Source organism: Mus caroli, chromosome 13 (assembly GCF_900094665.2).
Source record: "Mus caroli chromosome 13, CAROLI_EIJ_v1.1, whole genome shotgun sequence".
In the NCBI taxonomy this organism is placed as follows: domain Eukaryota; kingdom Metazoa; phylum Chordata; class Mammalia; order Rodentia; family Muridae; genus Mus; species Mus caroli.
The window spans coordinates 97,585,409-97,601,221 of NC_034582.1; the positions used below are offsets into that span (position 1 = coordinate 97,585,409).

Genomic DNA, 15,813 nt, shown 5'->3' on the forward strand with positions numbered 1-15,813 from the left:
ACCTGTAAGGTTTTAACACTAGTTATACACACTTAGAAAACAAGGTGGCTTTCCAGGCTTCCTCCCACCATGTTTTAAGTAGAACCTCCGTAGCTGTGGAAAGAGAGCAGTTTGGTTCTTCCTAGAGCAGGTTCTTATTTTACTTAAAACTAGCTGAGTGAGGAGCTGCAGGGATGGCTTAGCAGTTAAGAGCAAGGACTGCTCTTCCAGATGACCTGGGGTTCAATTCCCAGCACCCACATGGCAACTGTAACCCCAAGATCTGACACCCTCACACAGACAGCCATGCCTGCAGGCAAAACATCAATACACAGAAAAGAAAAATAAATCAGTTTTAAAAAAAAAAACTGGCCGAGGGATTTTAGGTTCCAGATTGCCTTCTCTCCTGGGAAGTCTGTCTCTGTGCTTTGCTCTGTGCGTGCATGCGCGCCTGCTTTTGCTTTCAGTAAAACTTGGCTGAGCAGTGGAGAAGCAAAACAAAGCAAAAACCGTCGGGGGGGCTGCGAGCTGACTCACTGAATACGGGCACATGGTGCCAAGGCTGGTGACCTGAGCTTGCTGCCCAGAACCCACGTGGGAGAAGGAGAGAACAGGCTTCCTCACACTCTGACCTCTACACATGCGCTGTGGCATATATTTGCTCACATACAAAAATGCGCACCCACAAATAAACGTGTAAATTTAAGGCGACCCGGCAGGTTGACGAGGACAGCGGTCCAAGTCTGTGATCGCCTAGGAGGATGGCTCAGCGGGGGCGTCAAGAGTCCTGTGACATCCCAGTTTCACGAAGTGACACCCTCTCAAAATGTAAACAGAGAGGGCATGTAGCTCAGTGGTGGAAGCCTGTGCAGTACAGGCAAGGCCCAGTGCAACATGCAAACAAAAAAACCAGAACCAAGCACAACCAGCTGATGAGTTATGAAAGGCTCTTTTGTATTTATTTAGCACAATTGTTTTCATTTCCAGCGCACAGGCAAGTGCTCTGCTGCTGAGCCACATCCCCAGCCTCGTGACAAACATGTCGAAAAGGAGTTTCCTTTACGTTTACCCTGATTCTTCTAAGCCTCTCTTTGGCCTGTAGGCATCAGGACACTGATTGCTATTTAGGGCTGGCGTGTTGTGTAAAAAAGCCCCACCCCATTCCCACTCCCCAGTTAAGAAGCATCCAGAGGTGTTATGCAGTGTCACCAACATCTTCTGCCCTAGACTTCTGCTGTGTCCATGCAGATTATCCCAAGCCATCCATTTGTGTGTGGGGGGGACTCTGGAGAGAAACGTAGAGAGCAGAAGAAGAGGAGGGGAGAAGGAGGTCTGTCTTGGGGCTGCTTGGCTCAGAGGGCATAGCTTATCTGCTAAGTGGTGATGTGACTGCTGTAAGCAGCCTTCAGTGGAATTCTGAACGTGGGACTTCTATTTCCTTTAGAAAGACACTTCCAGGCTGCTTCTGTTCTCCCCAAACTAAGGGGGATTTAGAAAGGACATTGCCAAGTTAGGACACTTTGTGATGGTTTGTATATGCTAGGCCCAGGGAGTGGCACTATTAGAAGGTGTGGCCCTGTTGGAGTAGGTGTGTCACTGTGGATGTGGGCTTTAAGACCCTCATTCTAGCTGCCTGGAAGTCAGTATTCTTCTGTCTGCCTTCAGATGAAGATACAGAACTCTCAGCTCTGCCTGCACCATGCCTGCCTGGATGCTGCCAGGCTCCCACTTTGATGATAATGGACTGAACCTCTGAACCTGTGAGCCAGCCCCAATTAAATGCTGTCCTTATGAGAGTTGTCTTGGTCATGGTGTCTGTTCACAGCAGTAAAAAACCTAAGACATCACCTCAAATGACCTCAGAAAAATGTCACCAATCAGGGACTCTGTCAGAACATGGTCCAAGAATGGAGTCGTGTAAAGAGAATTCTGAGTGCTTGTGAGAAAGGCCAAGAAAACAAGAACCTTGTGACCTTAGTTTCTTCAAAGCACAGAATTGTTCTTGGAATGTGTTTTCGTGCTCTCCCCAGGCGTAACAGATAGGAGTGAGTTTACTTCAGATTATTCGTTAAAACTGGCTATTGTTGTTTGTATGCCTCTATGGGCATCATGATTTTGCTACTCGTGTGGCTTGCCTGCCCTGTGTGGCTTGTCTTTGTGACCACACTCTTCTCATGTGACTCCCCTTAACCCTCAGAATATAAACTGTCAGAAGTTCTGATGATGTCCTCCTCAGTCTTAGGCTCCACTGTCTCAGGTCCCAAGGCCTCCAGAGCAGTGACAGGACTCTACAGAAGGAAAGGCACTGCAGGTTCAGCTGTGGGAAAGTCTTTCATGCCACCTGATCCCAGCTGGGAATTCCCTGGCTAACTGGGACCCTAACTGAATAAAGCAGAATCGAACAGTGTGTGTGGCTGAAGATTTTAGAATGGAAGCCAAGGCCGAGTGGGCCATGTGACGCTGAGAACAGTGATCATGCTGTGTGTCACTACTTGTCAGTCATACCATGTTTAAGACCACAGAAGGGCGTCTGACTGGGGACAAGGATGACAAAATGCATCTTTTTCTTTTTTCCCACTTTGTCCTGGACACAAAGGCACTGATGTTGGCTTTGTTCTGGGATGAAGTCTGACATTCCTTCTTGGACCTACCCGATCATTAACACAGAGAGAACATTCCTGCCTGCAACCACTCCTACCACTCTCTGAAAGGAGTGATCTTTCTTGTCACCCGACAAGAAAAAGCAATATAAGGGGTATCACATTGGACGGGGCCTTTATTTGTTAACCATTACTTTTCCTTACTTATTTTTACCTTCTCAGTGTTAAACAACTGTAATAAATACTACTATAGGACATATGGCTCCTATTTGACAATACCCGCCAATATTTGAAATATAGCTATCCTTTGAGCCAGGATTACACATTCTTTAGAATTTATCGACCAGATAAACTGGCAGATGTGGAAAACAATGCTTCTCTGAAAATAACCTTGACAACATTATATAAAATGCCCAAAGACTAGAAACAGGGTCAGTGAGGAAAATAGCTTGGTTGGAAGGCATTTGCCAACCGCTTGAGAGGCCTCAGAGTTGAGCCTCCTCAATACTGAAAGCAAAGCAAAACAAAAGGCCAACAGAGAAGAGACAATGTAAATATTCATCAGTAGAGAGATGACTACATCACACACACACACACACACGGAATACTAGGCAACCATTGCTTGAAAATCAGATCTCTAAATACTGAGCACTATTAATGAAAGGTGTGGATAGGTACTGCCTTGGAGTGTGGGGCCAGGGCATATTCTCGTCTATATGTAAAGCATCTCTAGAAGGATGTAAAGATTACTAGTAATACATTCACCTTGGGGGAGAACTAGACAGGTGAGAGACAAGGGTGGGAGGGAAACTCACTCTTCACATCGCCCCTTTAAACACATTTTGGTTGTGATCTATGCAAATCTTTTCCAAGTTGTGATGTATGCAAATCGTTTCCAAGGTTTAAATTATTGCTTAAAGGAAATAAGAACACAGCTGAAAGACAAAACCAAGGCATTCCATGAAATTCCAGTTTAAAGGAACAGAAGGAAATGGGCTATACATTTAAGGTCTGGTCTTTATCATTGCCATGAACCATGAAACTGTTAAGCTTCTGTAAGTGGTCACTGACCTGCTTAAGGCTCTATTTGCATAAAGGAAGTCACAGGTCCTAGGCAACGAGGAGCTGAAGCACTGGCGTGCTTTTCCTTTGACTCTTACAGCAAACATTGACAGGAGCAAGGATTAAGGAATCATGACTAATTCTGAACAACCTCTAAACAACTGCTTGTCTTAACTACCTCTTTTCTGGCTTCATTGGTCTTGGGGTTTATAACACCCCCGAGGTCAGGGAAGACCCTGTATTGTCCCTCTGATTTAGAATACTTTGATCACAAAATGTTTTCAATGAACATTTGTGAGCCCTTTGTCTAACCAGCATGGAAAACCATGAACCATGAACCATGGAAAAGAGGGGAGGGAAACCATCATTTTGTTAGAAAAGCCAGTGGTGGCAGATGGCATGGTAACCATTTGAAATTCTATGGCATAATGACAGGGTTGTGGAATAAACTAGGGTTAGGTTAAAAAAAAAAAACCACACACAGACACACACACAACAGAGAAAGATGTGTAATACATATGTTTGTACTATCATTTATTTGAACACATTATGAACTTATTTGCCTTCTCTACTACAGTGTGAGGATATAGGATGGCCATTTTCATTTTTCATCAGTTCTAGGGCCAGTGTGTATTGGGTATTGTATAGTCTCTGGATTGAAAAACAGAAGTTCAAAACAAGTTGTCTAAAACGGTAGTTTTATTTTTTTCTGATTAGAGATTTTCCCACGCATGTAAATATTGTTCATAATTTCAGGGCAGTCATGGGATATCTTCACCCTCTGCCTTATTCATCAAGCAAATCAGAGATTCTAGATTAAGAAATTGTGAGGTTGGGGGTTGGGGATGTACTTTGGTGATAGGGTACTTGTTGGTCTGGCATAAGTGAAATGTGTAACTTGACACAGGATTGCCTTTTAAAACATGGGGACCTCAATTGAGAAAACGCCTTCATAACATAAAGCTGTCGACAACCCTGTCAGGCATTTTCTTAACAAGTGATTGATGTGGGAGGGCTCAGGCCACTGTGGGTGGGGCCACCCCTGGGCTGGTGGTCCTGGGTTTTATAAGCAAGCAAGCTGAGCAGGCCATGAGGAACAAGCCAGTAAGCAGCACCCCTCCATGGCCTCTGCATCAGCTCCTGCCTTCAGGTTCTGGCCCTGCTTGAGATCCTATTCTAACTTCCTTTGATGATCAGTGATGTGGAAGTGTAAGCCAAATAGACCCTTTCTTCTTCAAGTTGCTTTTCATGGTGTTTTATCAAAGCAATGGTAACTCTAACTAAGACATGAAGCTCTGGGCTCAATCCCTAACACAGAGGGAAAAACCTTTAGAATACCCAGCACAGAGAGGAAAACCTCTAGACCCATTTTAAAGCTTTGCTTCCTTTGACAACTTTATGTACATATATTGTCTTAGTCACTGTCTTATTGCTGTTCAGAGACACTATGACCAAGGCAACTCTTATAAAGAGAAATGTTTAACCAGGGACTTGCTTACAGTTTTGGAGGCTTAGTCCATTATCATTATGTCATGGAGCATGGAGGTACAGAGGCATACATGGTGCTGGATGAGGAGCTGAGAATTCTGATCCCCAGGTAGAAAGGGAAGAGAGGACTGGGCTTGGCAGGAGCTTTTGAAACTTCATGGCCCATTCCCAGTGATACAGTCACCCAACAAGGCCACAACTGCTCCAGCAAGGCCACACCTCCTAATCCTTCTCAAACAGCGCCACTCCCTAATTACTAAGCATTCAAACATAGGAGCCTTTGGGGGCCATTCTCGGGCAAACTACCACACATATATCCCTTTCATACCCTCCAATCCTGCTGATAATCCTCCCAGTAAGGCCTCTCTTACCCTCATCCCTTTGGACTGTTTTGTTTTACTTTAGAATTTGCTGTGGATTAAACCTAGGACCTCAAGCGAGCATACCACTGAATTCTATACAGTAGGATGCACTTATACATTTCAGTTACTGTAGAAAATGCAAAAGGTAATTTAAGAGTGAGCGTTTAGCAACGAATACTTGCTGGCTCTTCACTGATAGCTGAAGACTGGAGGGCCGTGTGCAGAAACAGCCAGGATCCCCGTGTGGAGGAGGGCTAGACCAATGGGTGCAATGTGCCATGAGACAGCTGCGTGTGGAGTCAGTATGGGGCGAGTAGAAACACTCTAAGGGAAGAAAAGTAACTTTTATTTGTGTTGAAGAGCTTTCGCCTCTATTTTGGCCACAGACAACTGTTAAGTCTTCCATCCTTAACTCCAAACAACAGACTTTCTCACTGCTGTGAGCAAATGCAGGAAAGTTCAAAGAAGGGGTTAGGAGTTGGGGGGAGGGCAATGATTTCAGAAGACCCAATCTAATGAGAAAGGGAGGGTGTGATGAGACAGAGCGACTCACACTGTGGTCACCAGGGCGCAGAGGCCTGCTCTTCAGGTTTCCCTCTTCCATTTTATTACACGTGGACTCCAAGGCTACTGAACATAGGTCTTCCCTCTCTTAATCCACCCTGGAAATTTTTTTTGTAGACACAACTAGAGGTTAATCTACTAGGGGTTCTTGAATCAACTTGACTATCGATGTCAACTATGACGTCAGATTCCAGGGAAGACTGAGAAGCTCCAACTGAAGTTATGCAGGCTAACTACAGATAACTACGACACTAACTATAAACGGTCTATCTGTAGCATGAGGGAAGCTACGCTATGTCAACGCCTTTTCTATTTGTGTGTGCACATTCATGTGCATTTGTGTGTGCCAAAGTACATGTTAGAGGCCAGAGATTGATACTGGTTATCTTTCTCTTATGTTCTGAGACTGGTTCTCTACACTGGGACTCGCCGATTTGTCTAGGCTGGCCATTGAGCTGGCTTGTTTGCTATCCCCCTAGCACTGGGATTAGCACAGTAGTCGCATCTTTTTTTTTGAGACAGGGTTTCTCTGTGTAGCCCTGGCTGTCCTGGAACTCACTCTGTAGACCAGGCTGGCCTCGAACTCAGAAATCCACCTGCCTCTGCCTCCCGAGTGCTGGGATTAAAGGCGCGCACCACCACGCCCGGCAGTAGTCGCATCTCTTGCCATACCTGGCTTTTCTGTAGATGACGGGGTTCTGAACTTAGGTCTTCACGTTTGCCCGGCAGGTATTTTATCCAGTAACCCATATCCCCAGTTCTTGGTGCCCTAAGATGCAGAACACGAACCTCTCACCCATGTTAAGTTTCCCTGACCACTACAGAAAGAAACCTCAAAGCCAGGCATGGTGGCGCATGCCTTTAATCCCAGCACTTGGGAGGCAGAGGCAGGCGGATTTCTGAGTTCGAGGCCAGCCTGGTCTACAAAGTGTCCTACAAAGCCCAGGACAGCCAGGGCTATACAGAGAAACCCTGTCTCGAAAAAAAAAAAAAAAAAAAAAAAAAAGAAAGAAACCTCAAAGCTTACCTGCGGAGGAGATGTCTGTAACACCCATGGAAGATACAGGTTCTTTATGCACCCTCACAGACAGCAGCAGGAAGTGTCTCAGTCAACAGCTAGGAGCTGTTCCTCATACTGAAGTCTTCTATTTTCTAATTGTACCTTTAAACTCCAACACCGTTAGCCATGACATCAGCTCTCCCATAGTGTGCAAGTATTTGAAACAAGGAGAATTCACTTGAGAATTCACTCTCCAGACGAACTTTCCTCTTGAGGGTTATTTCCAAAGTCATCACCATATTGTTGGTTTCTCAAACACTTGTGATGCTAATTAATATAAGCCTGCTGAAGTTCTTGGGATGGGTCATAGTAGCCCATTCCTTATGGGAGCTAACCATATTGGGATCCAGAGGGACTTTCGATCTGGATACAAACCTCTTCCAGTTCCCTCTTCAAAGGCTTTGTGCTTCCCACAGGCCCCTCCCTATATGTGCTAAACAGTGGCCTGCTACTGATATTTGGCTAGAAGGTCTCCAAGACTTTTGGTTGCCAAGTCACACCATCACAGTGAGGTTTTGCCTCTACCTGACAATGGGACTTGATTAATTTTGTTTTATGTTTGTCTTAGTAGAGGAATCTTTCAATTTTAATAACATGTTCATATATAACTATTCCAGCTGTTATTTATACATTAGTATTTTTTAGTGGATTTTCTTGCTTTTAGCCAAAGGACTTGCCATTCCCCGTCTTTATTCAATAGCTAGGAATCCACTTAGCCAAAGTTATCCAGTCCTATCTCTCAAGCACAGAGGTCAACAGAGATACCAAGTACCTTGATGGGCACAGTGAGCACTTTCCTGAAAACTTTCTTAGGCATCCAGCTTCTCTGATGACAAATGCTACAGACATTGTACCTTGGGAAGAACACTTTAGAGCAGCCTCTGGGTATCTGAAAATAGCCGGTGGGAAGCTTGAGAACAGAGAAAGAGCACAGCTGAACAGGTGTACTAAACCTGTACCTTGAGGAAATGGAACATGCAGGGATATTCAACCAAATAAAAGCCCAAGCAGAGGGTGGTGGCATCCACCTATAAACACAACACTAGGGATGGTTGCACAGCTGATACGCTGTGCCTTTAACATTAAAATACAAAAGTAATGTGAGCTCATTCTCGCGGACAACGATGTCACTTTATTGTGTGCAGTCAGCCTTTTACACACTGGCTATTAGCTTTTCCAAGTAAAGTAAGATTTATGATAAAGTTATTTTTGAAGGAGACACAACCGGGCAATAATAGAAAAAGCTGAAGAGAGGTTTTTTTGTTTTTGTTCTTTTTCCTTTTTTTGTCTGAAAGTAGGAAACAAAAATGGGGGTGGGGACAGATGTGAGACACTTCCAGAGGTTTCTACCACCACCATAAAAGCAGCTGGGAGAGCACAGCACTTGCTGGCATGGGTGAAGAAGCCGGAGGTTTGATGCCCAGCCTTGTAAAAATCAAATCAAACTACATAAACAAAGGGTTTCCCTGCTGTGTACCAGCTCTTGGTACTCTGTATAACTTTATTACACGACATAATATTTTATTGAACACAAAGTCCACCGGGTCTAAAGAACAGACAGGCTCTAATTTCGTTTCCTGCCAGGAAAGTCATTCCTCAGGTATGTGTGGAGAAAGAACTCAAAGACGGGTGGAAAGTCCGATCACAGCTCATTTACATTTTCTCCTCTCTATCCTACTTGGCTTCCGTTTGGAGTGGACTCCCAGGGCTAAAATAATGCTGTGAGCGCACTACTCTGCTGCTGAGCTGGAAACTTAGGTCCTGGTAAAAGGAGCTGGAGATCTGGAGGTTCACTTAACAGTCGCCATATGAAACAGCCTGCTGCAGAGCCTTTCCCACAGCTCAGTTGCCCACGGAACACTTGGGAGCAGCTGTTCTCAAACGCTCTGCTCCAACACACTCTTTTCTGGAGTTTTCAAAACTAAGTTCTGGTGAATGTCATCTCTCCCCCTGGCACTTCAACACACTGTGACTACAGGGTCTACCTACCACTTTCAGGGAGGCAAAGTCAGCGTCTTATTAGAAACGTGAGAACTGAGCTGAGTGAGGCAGCTCACACCTGCACCCCTAAGGCTTGGGAGGCTGAAGCAGGGGAATTACCATGAGTTCCAAGCGAATCTGGCTCCATGGGGAGATGGTGCCTCAAGCAAACAAAATAAAATATATATATAAGCAAAATAAGCAGAAACAAATACATAGCAAATACTAAAAGTAATGAGAACCCAAAAGATGCCTAAGTTCTCTGCTTCTCTCACTGTGACTGCAACAGAAGACTTGACATTGAGCTTCTAGTGCTCAATGACTCAAAACTTATATACTAGGCCAGTTGAAACAAAATTAAAAAATATTATCTAAATAATAATATTAACTTTAGAAATTAAATTTTAGAAAGAAAAAAACCCCAAATCTAAGTGGAGCTATGTAAGTAAGTGTGACAGAAGCCGAGAATCACGAAGCTCACTACAAAAGACAAACAGCACTGAAGTGTAACCTGCGGGCCTTGACACACACAGGCAAGCTGTCACTTAGTTGTGAGGCAGAGGGTCAAGGTTGACACAGGGCTCTGAGAAAATATTTACCAGAGAGGACATGATGATTCACTTATCAGTCCAGGAATCTCAAGTATAAAACTTCAAGATATAAGAAAGATCAAATTATATCATGTATGTGATTCAATTTAAAATGTCTTAGCCCTCTTACATTATATTATCTGGATTATAACAGTAAAAAAATCAAATTACAGTCATATGAAACTTTTATCAAAAGAAATCAAATCTGTTTTTATGAAACTTTATAGTACAATTATTTTTAGTGGGTCTTTTCTTAGGTCACAGTATTTATAATTTCATTTACATCTGTATAATTTTTAAAATGAAGAAACAAAAGCAAATGAATAGAAATCTAAGTTTTCCTTTGTAAAACTGCCTTCAGTCTCCAGGCCGGCACCACATGGCGGGCGGTGTTGGCTTGTCCTCCAGCCACGGACAGCCCCCAGCGTCCCTGCTTTACGAAGCATTCAGGCCTCGACTCATCAGGAATGCTTTCTGGTTTGGCTCACGTTGCAAGAAATTCTGGAGCATGTCCATGCCGTCCAGGGACCCCCCAGGCTTCAGGATTAGGTTTCTGTATTTCATTCCAACCTAATAAAAGAAAACATCATGCCTAATAACTCACGGGCCCAGCAATCCTCCAGATCCCCAGACACAAGGGAGAGAGAGGTGAGGGCGAGGAAAGGGGCTTCAGCTCTACTCAAGTCTAGACACTCTTCTGCTCACACAGCAGCTCGCTCGCTCCTTCCTTCCTTCGCTCCTTCCTTCCTTCCTTCCTTCCTTCCTTCCTTCCTTTCTTTCTTTTTTTTCACTCCCTCCCTTCCTCCCTTCCTTCCTTCCTCCCTCCCTCCCTCCCTCCCTCCCTCCCTCCTTCCTTCCTTCCTTCCTTTCTGTAGTTAAGAGATTTGGAGCTTTAGCCTCAGGCCTGAATTCCCTGTCGAATATTAATTATTGTCTCCTGTCCTTAGATTCTCAGCTGTGAGCTGACAATGAAGGCAGGCAGGGACACCAATCAGCCAAACAGAACACAATTTGCTACTGCCAGTTAGCCCAGTTCCAGTGTGATTCAGAAGGGTTAGCAGAGCAAGTGTTCCCGAGGCTATGGGGCTGCGTGTGCTTCGGAGCAAGAACTCGGCTACTGTCAAATGCCTTCAGGTATTTTTATAAGGGGCTCACGAAAACAAAACAAAACAAAACAACCCCCCACAAAGAAACCTAAGCAGCATTCTTGTGGATGGCCAAGTGATTCTGAGGGGTCAGAAGTGGAAGGACAGAAGTCTTGAGAGATGGAAGTCTGGAATTTTAAAACAAAGCACAGTTCCTCTGTTTTTATTCACATGAACACCCGAGCAGACATGTTGAAAGAGAACAGCTGCTGCTCAGCGTCACATAAGCACAGCTCCGTTCACCTCAGAGCCTTCCACTGCTCTGGTAAGGAGTCCTAATTCTAGATGTGCATAGAAAATAAACGGATACCGCTCACGTTTATATTTATTACGTCATCTGACCAATAGGAATGATAATCCTTTTGGGTAAAGGAAGAACTAGAGAATCGCCAGAGGTTAAAGTCGGTTCAGTTTGGACTGAGAGCAAGGTGCTACTTGTTGGACCATCAGAGACTCAGCTATTGTGTAAAATAAAGCATGAGTGAAACCCACTAAGTTAGACAGCGGCAGACCTAGCTAACACCCTACAAGAGCCATGAAATAAAACTTTGGGGTTGTCTTTGTGCATAGGCAGGAATCACCTAAAACTTACAAATCATCTAGCTGATCCATCCACTCTTTTGATGCTGAGACAGATGTAATCAAAAGTTATAAAGTTTATACCTAAGAACCAGGCAATGGTGTTAACAGGAAAAAAATTGCAAAACAAAACAAGACAAAAAAAATCTTAAAACATTTGAGGTAAGTTGGTGGTTCTGTTATGAGCTGTCATATTCATAGCTATTCTCAGCTGCATGCAGTCCAGGGTTAGCTAGTCACCCCTGATGCAAGCTCACATTTAATAATCTGAATTCTAGTAAGGAGTAAGCAATTAAAGTTAGTGTTTGCTTAAATTCTCAGGCAGCAAGATCAATACAATTGTGAAATACATGTTTAACTTCTCTATCAACAACATATAAAAATATTTAAAAGTGAAATTAGTATCTTTGGGTCTCAGGTTGGCCTCGAACTTGCTATGCAAGGGATGACTGTGATCTTCTGACCCTTCTCTCTTTGCCTCCTAAGTGCTGGGATGACAGGCCACTATTCCTGGTTCATGCTGTACTGGGATTGAGCTCAGGGTAAGTGGAGGCCAGGCAAGTTCTCTGTCCACTAACTGAGCTATACCTCTCCAGCCTAACATACAGCCAAATATTCATAAATATTTGTTTAAACACTTCAACCAAGACACAGTGGTGTGCACCTGTACTCCATGCTACTGGGAAGGTGTCACTTGAACTCCATTGTAACCACAATGTTATCATTTCAACATGGAATCCTCCCCACACAGGGGTTCTCTCTATAGCCCTGGCTGGCCTTGAACTCAGAGATCTGCCCGCCTCTGCCTGGGAATAAAGGTGTTCAGTTCCACTGCTCCACTCAACATGTAGAATTTGTATGTATCACTGAGCTCTGCTTTTCGCTGTGTTTACAGTGATAGCAAGCCTGCGTCTGCGCTCCGTGTTGCGACTGCACGCACAGCCGCAGGGCCTGGAGCACAGCGGGGGTTAGGAGGATGTGGAAACGGGCTCACACAGTGCTGGGAAGGAGCACAGCAATCTTCATGCTTTATTCGTAAGCATCCTAAGGACCTGAAGCCACTGCTACTGGACTTCTTAGAAATCGTGCCAGCGAGGGTTTGGAGCTGGGTTTAATCTGTGTTGTTTTGATATGTTGAAAAAAATAACACGTTTAAAGAAATTTTCTTACATGGTCAGCAGTAATACCACCCTTGCAACAGTAATTGAGACTCTAAAATACAACTGGCTGTTATTGTCATAGGCTCCATCATTCTAAGAAGCACATCAGAGCTCCTTAGTCCAAACACACCTCCATTTCCTTCCCCCTCCCTCACTATTGAATTGTTTCAGTCTGACCACTGTTTTGCATTACTGTGTGGAGCAGGGAAGGCCTGTGCTCTCTGGAACAATGGTATTATATAGCACAGACAATGCAAGTTAGATTTCTAGAATTACAGCAATATTTAAAGCCCTGTATTAAGGAAAACTTCAAACATATCCTAAGGGCAGAGAACACAGGATAACGGCACAAACATCTATGACCCAACCTCAATCATGGGTCATGAGGTGACAAATGGAACCTCTGTGCCTGGGTTATTCAGTCCCTGGGGTCTACACAAATCAAATCCAGGGGTCTCTGAATGTGAGGCAAGCATTTACTCAACTGAGCTACATCCTCAATGGCCCATTATTATTATTGTTGTTACTGTTATTTTTGAGACAGGAATTATAAAGTGTAACTTTGTCTCTGATTCCCTCCTGCCTCAGCCTGCCAAGCAGTGAGATCACAAGTGTGTCCCTTTACACTTGGCAATAATTAGTATTTCTTCAAACTCCAAGCCAGCCAAGGCTACATAGTGAAACTCTGCCTCCAAACAAACAAACAAACAAACAAACAAACAAACAAACAAACAAAAAAAGGCGTTTATACCTGAAATATTACAGAAAAAGGACAACATATTAAGACATCGACCAAGATGCAACATCTGACAAAGTTCTCCCCCAACTGCTGTAGTAGGAGTTTCATGAGAAGGGAAAGAAAGCACAGGAAACTCGAGTGTTCGCCGCCGTGAAGAGATGGCTCAGGCCAGCTCTGCCTGCAGCCACGTCAGAGCCGGGCACTGTGTAGTCTCAGAACATGTGGCTCAGCACAGCTCAAAGTCTTCCTCTGCGTATGCCTCCAAACAAGTTGATTCAATTTCCTCAATTATAGAGCAATGTTCTTTTAATAGTTCCATTTCCCTTGCACTGAAGCGTTGAGAAGAGTTTAAGAGTCATTTTGGTAACAGGACCTAGCTTTTTTTTTGTTAAGGAAAGAAAAGTAGTTGAGCGAGTTTTAGTTTAAGAAGGTGCTGTATGCCTTGAGAAGCATGGTTGGTGACATTGGCACAGGTGGAGTCAGAGAGGCAGGGAGAGGAGCTCTGAGGTCCTCTGGGAGATTGCAGTCAGATCCTATCAGCTCTCCTAGGAAGGGAATTCAATCAGTGGCCAGAGGTTTACAATCCTCAAAGAGCTGCACCTATCTTTTGGCACTATGAAGGCCCTTTCTAACCCTGAGGGTTTCTAAGGCAAGGTTAGGCTAGGAGTTAGGTTCATTAAGTACACGGTACTCAGCCTTGGCTTCCTTATCTATAAAATGGGAATATGCTGTCCTTATATTTTCCAGGCTGTGAGATGCATGGTGGGATTTGATAACTCCTACCCCTGCAACCCTCCCCAGCACTTACTGATCTATCTCTGTTCAGGGAAATAACTGCATTCTTGTTTGACATTTCCTGAAAATTACTTGTCTTCTAATAAAGCTAAAAGAAAACACAAGAGACTGCAGCTCCACTATCAGTGAGGAAGAACAGATAATTCAGGAAGAATATTAAGTAGAAAAGAGAAGGCCTTCACTTATGCAAGAGTACAAACCTTTTGGGGCAATATTTTAATAGCAAATGTAATTACCCTAAGCAGGATGCTCATCGCTCATCAGCTATGAAAACACGGCAGGACAGTGGACTGGCTCCCACTAGCTTTGTGTCCCGGAGCCAGCATACATGACAGCTTCCTCGTGGCCTTTCCACCCAGCCACTCCAGGAGCAGCGCCAGACTTGTCTCCTTCCCATGTGGAGTAGAGTGAGTGCCCTGCCCGGGACAGGTGAGGTCACCTAGGCACCTGGCATAGTCCCCAGCTGTCTGCACAGTGGACTTTGAGATGTTTCATGGCTCACAGTGCCCTCCCTGTGGCGCACCCTGTGTTTTCTCTGAGGGTGAGGTGATCTCGGGGAGGGGGAAGGGAAGACCAAATGCCTTTGAGGAAAACAAGGTGGGAAAGAGAGGAAGGCTGTGGAGAAGAAAGGCATCTCACTTAAAGGTTTCCTAGAAATCTCATTGCAAGCTCCAGCTAGTGAGGACAGAAAGGCAATGGAGTGGGGCAGGAGCGAAACATCCCTAGCAGCAGTGTGTTGAGGGGTAAGTCAGTGGAAGAAGAGGAGTAAGGTCTAATATAGATACAGCTTTACAGTAGAGGAGACACAAGGTGAGTAAAGCAATCTCTTTTATGAGAGCCTCCGGACCCAGAAGGGAGATAAGAAATAGATAATGAGGCACTGGGTGTGGTGGTCCACACCTACAGCTCTAGTACTTGGGAAGCCAATGTAGGAAAATGGAGAGTTTGAGGCTAGTTTGGGCTACACAGGAAGACCTGTCTCAAAACAAAACATAAGGTAGGCTACTTAGTGTTTAGTATTAGGTTTAGTGTATTTGTGTTCTAGTGGAATCACAAAGAAGGCTATTTAAAAAAGAAAGAAAGAAAAAGGGGGGGGGGAGAGAGAGAGAGAGAGAGAGAGAGAGAGAGAGAGAGAGAGAGAGAGAGAGAGAGAGAGAGAAGAGAAAGCTAAGCCTCGTGGCATAGGCATGTGATTCCATTTATTTGGGAGGCTAAGGCAGGAGGATCACAACTTTAAGGCCTGCCTGGGCTGCCAGGTTAGACTGGGCAACTTAGTGTGGCCCAGTCTCAACCTTGGAGGTAAAGCCCCATAGCCCGGCATGGAGTGCTTACCTAGTGCTTTGGAGGTCCCAGCCCCTCCAGCAGGCAGAAGAACAATCTCCTGCACTGGCCGGAATTCAAGCCTTGCAAAGCAATCAGCTGAGTGTGTGGCACCCCAAGGGAATCGCAGCAATTGGAAGGTTCAGGCTAAAGGAGCACACATTCAAAGCTAGGGTAGTAGGGTGCACAGTCAGACTCTGCAGAGGGAATACAACCACCTCCATTCTCACTGTCTCTTCTATCGCCCAGGGCTGTTAAGGGGCCAGAGTTGACACAACAGTGGTTGCAAGAGACACAGAGGAGTCAGAGTACAGGAGAGCTGGATCTCTGTGAGGAAGACTCTCACAGGAGGTAGAAACACCCCACACCCTCCTGTAGCAACACAGCACA

The 15,813-nt window shown here is 44.7% G+C and overlaps 1 protein-coding gene across 1 annotated transcript in view; it reads right to left on the reverse strand.

Moving 5' to 3' along the window:
• Nucleotides 1–8,227: 8,227 nt before the first annotated feature.
• Nln (neurolysin) overlaps nucleotides 8,228–15,813 on the reverse strand; it is an 86,795-nt gene continuing 79,209 nt past the window's right edge. The window contains exon 13 of the mRNA XM_021179980.2: nucleotides 8,228–10,255. Coding sequence (XP_021035639.1) covers nucleotides 10,121–10,255 — 135 coding nt within the window. The 3' untranslated portion in view covers nucleotides 8,228–10,120. The remainder of the gene's footprint in view (nucleotides 10,256–15,813) is intronic.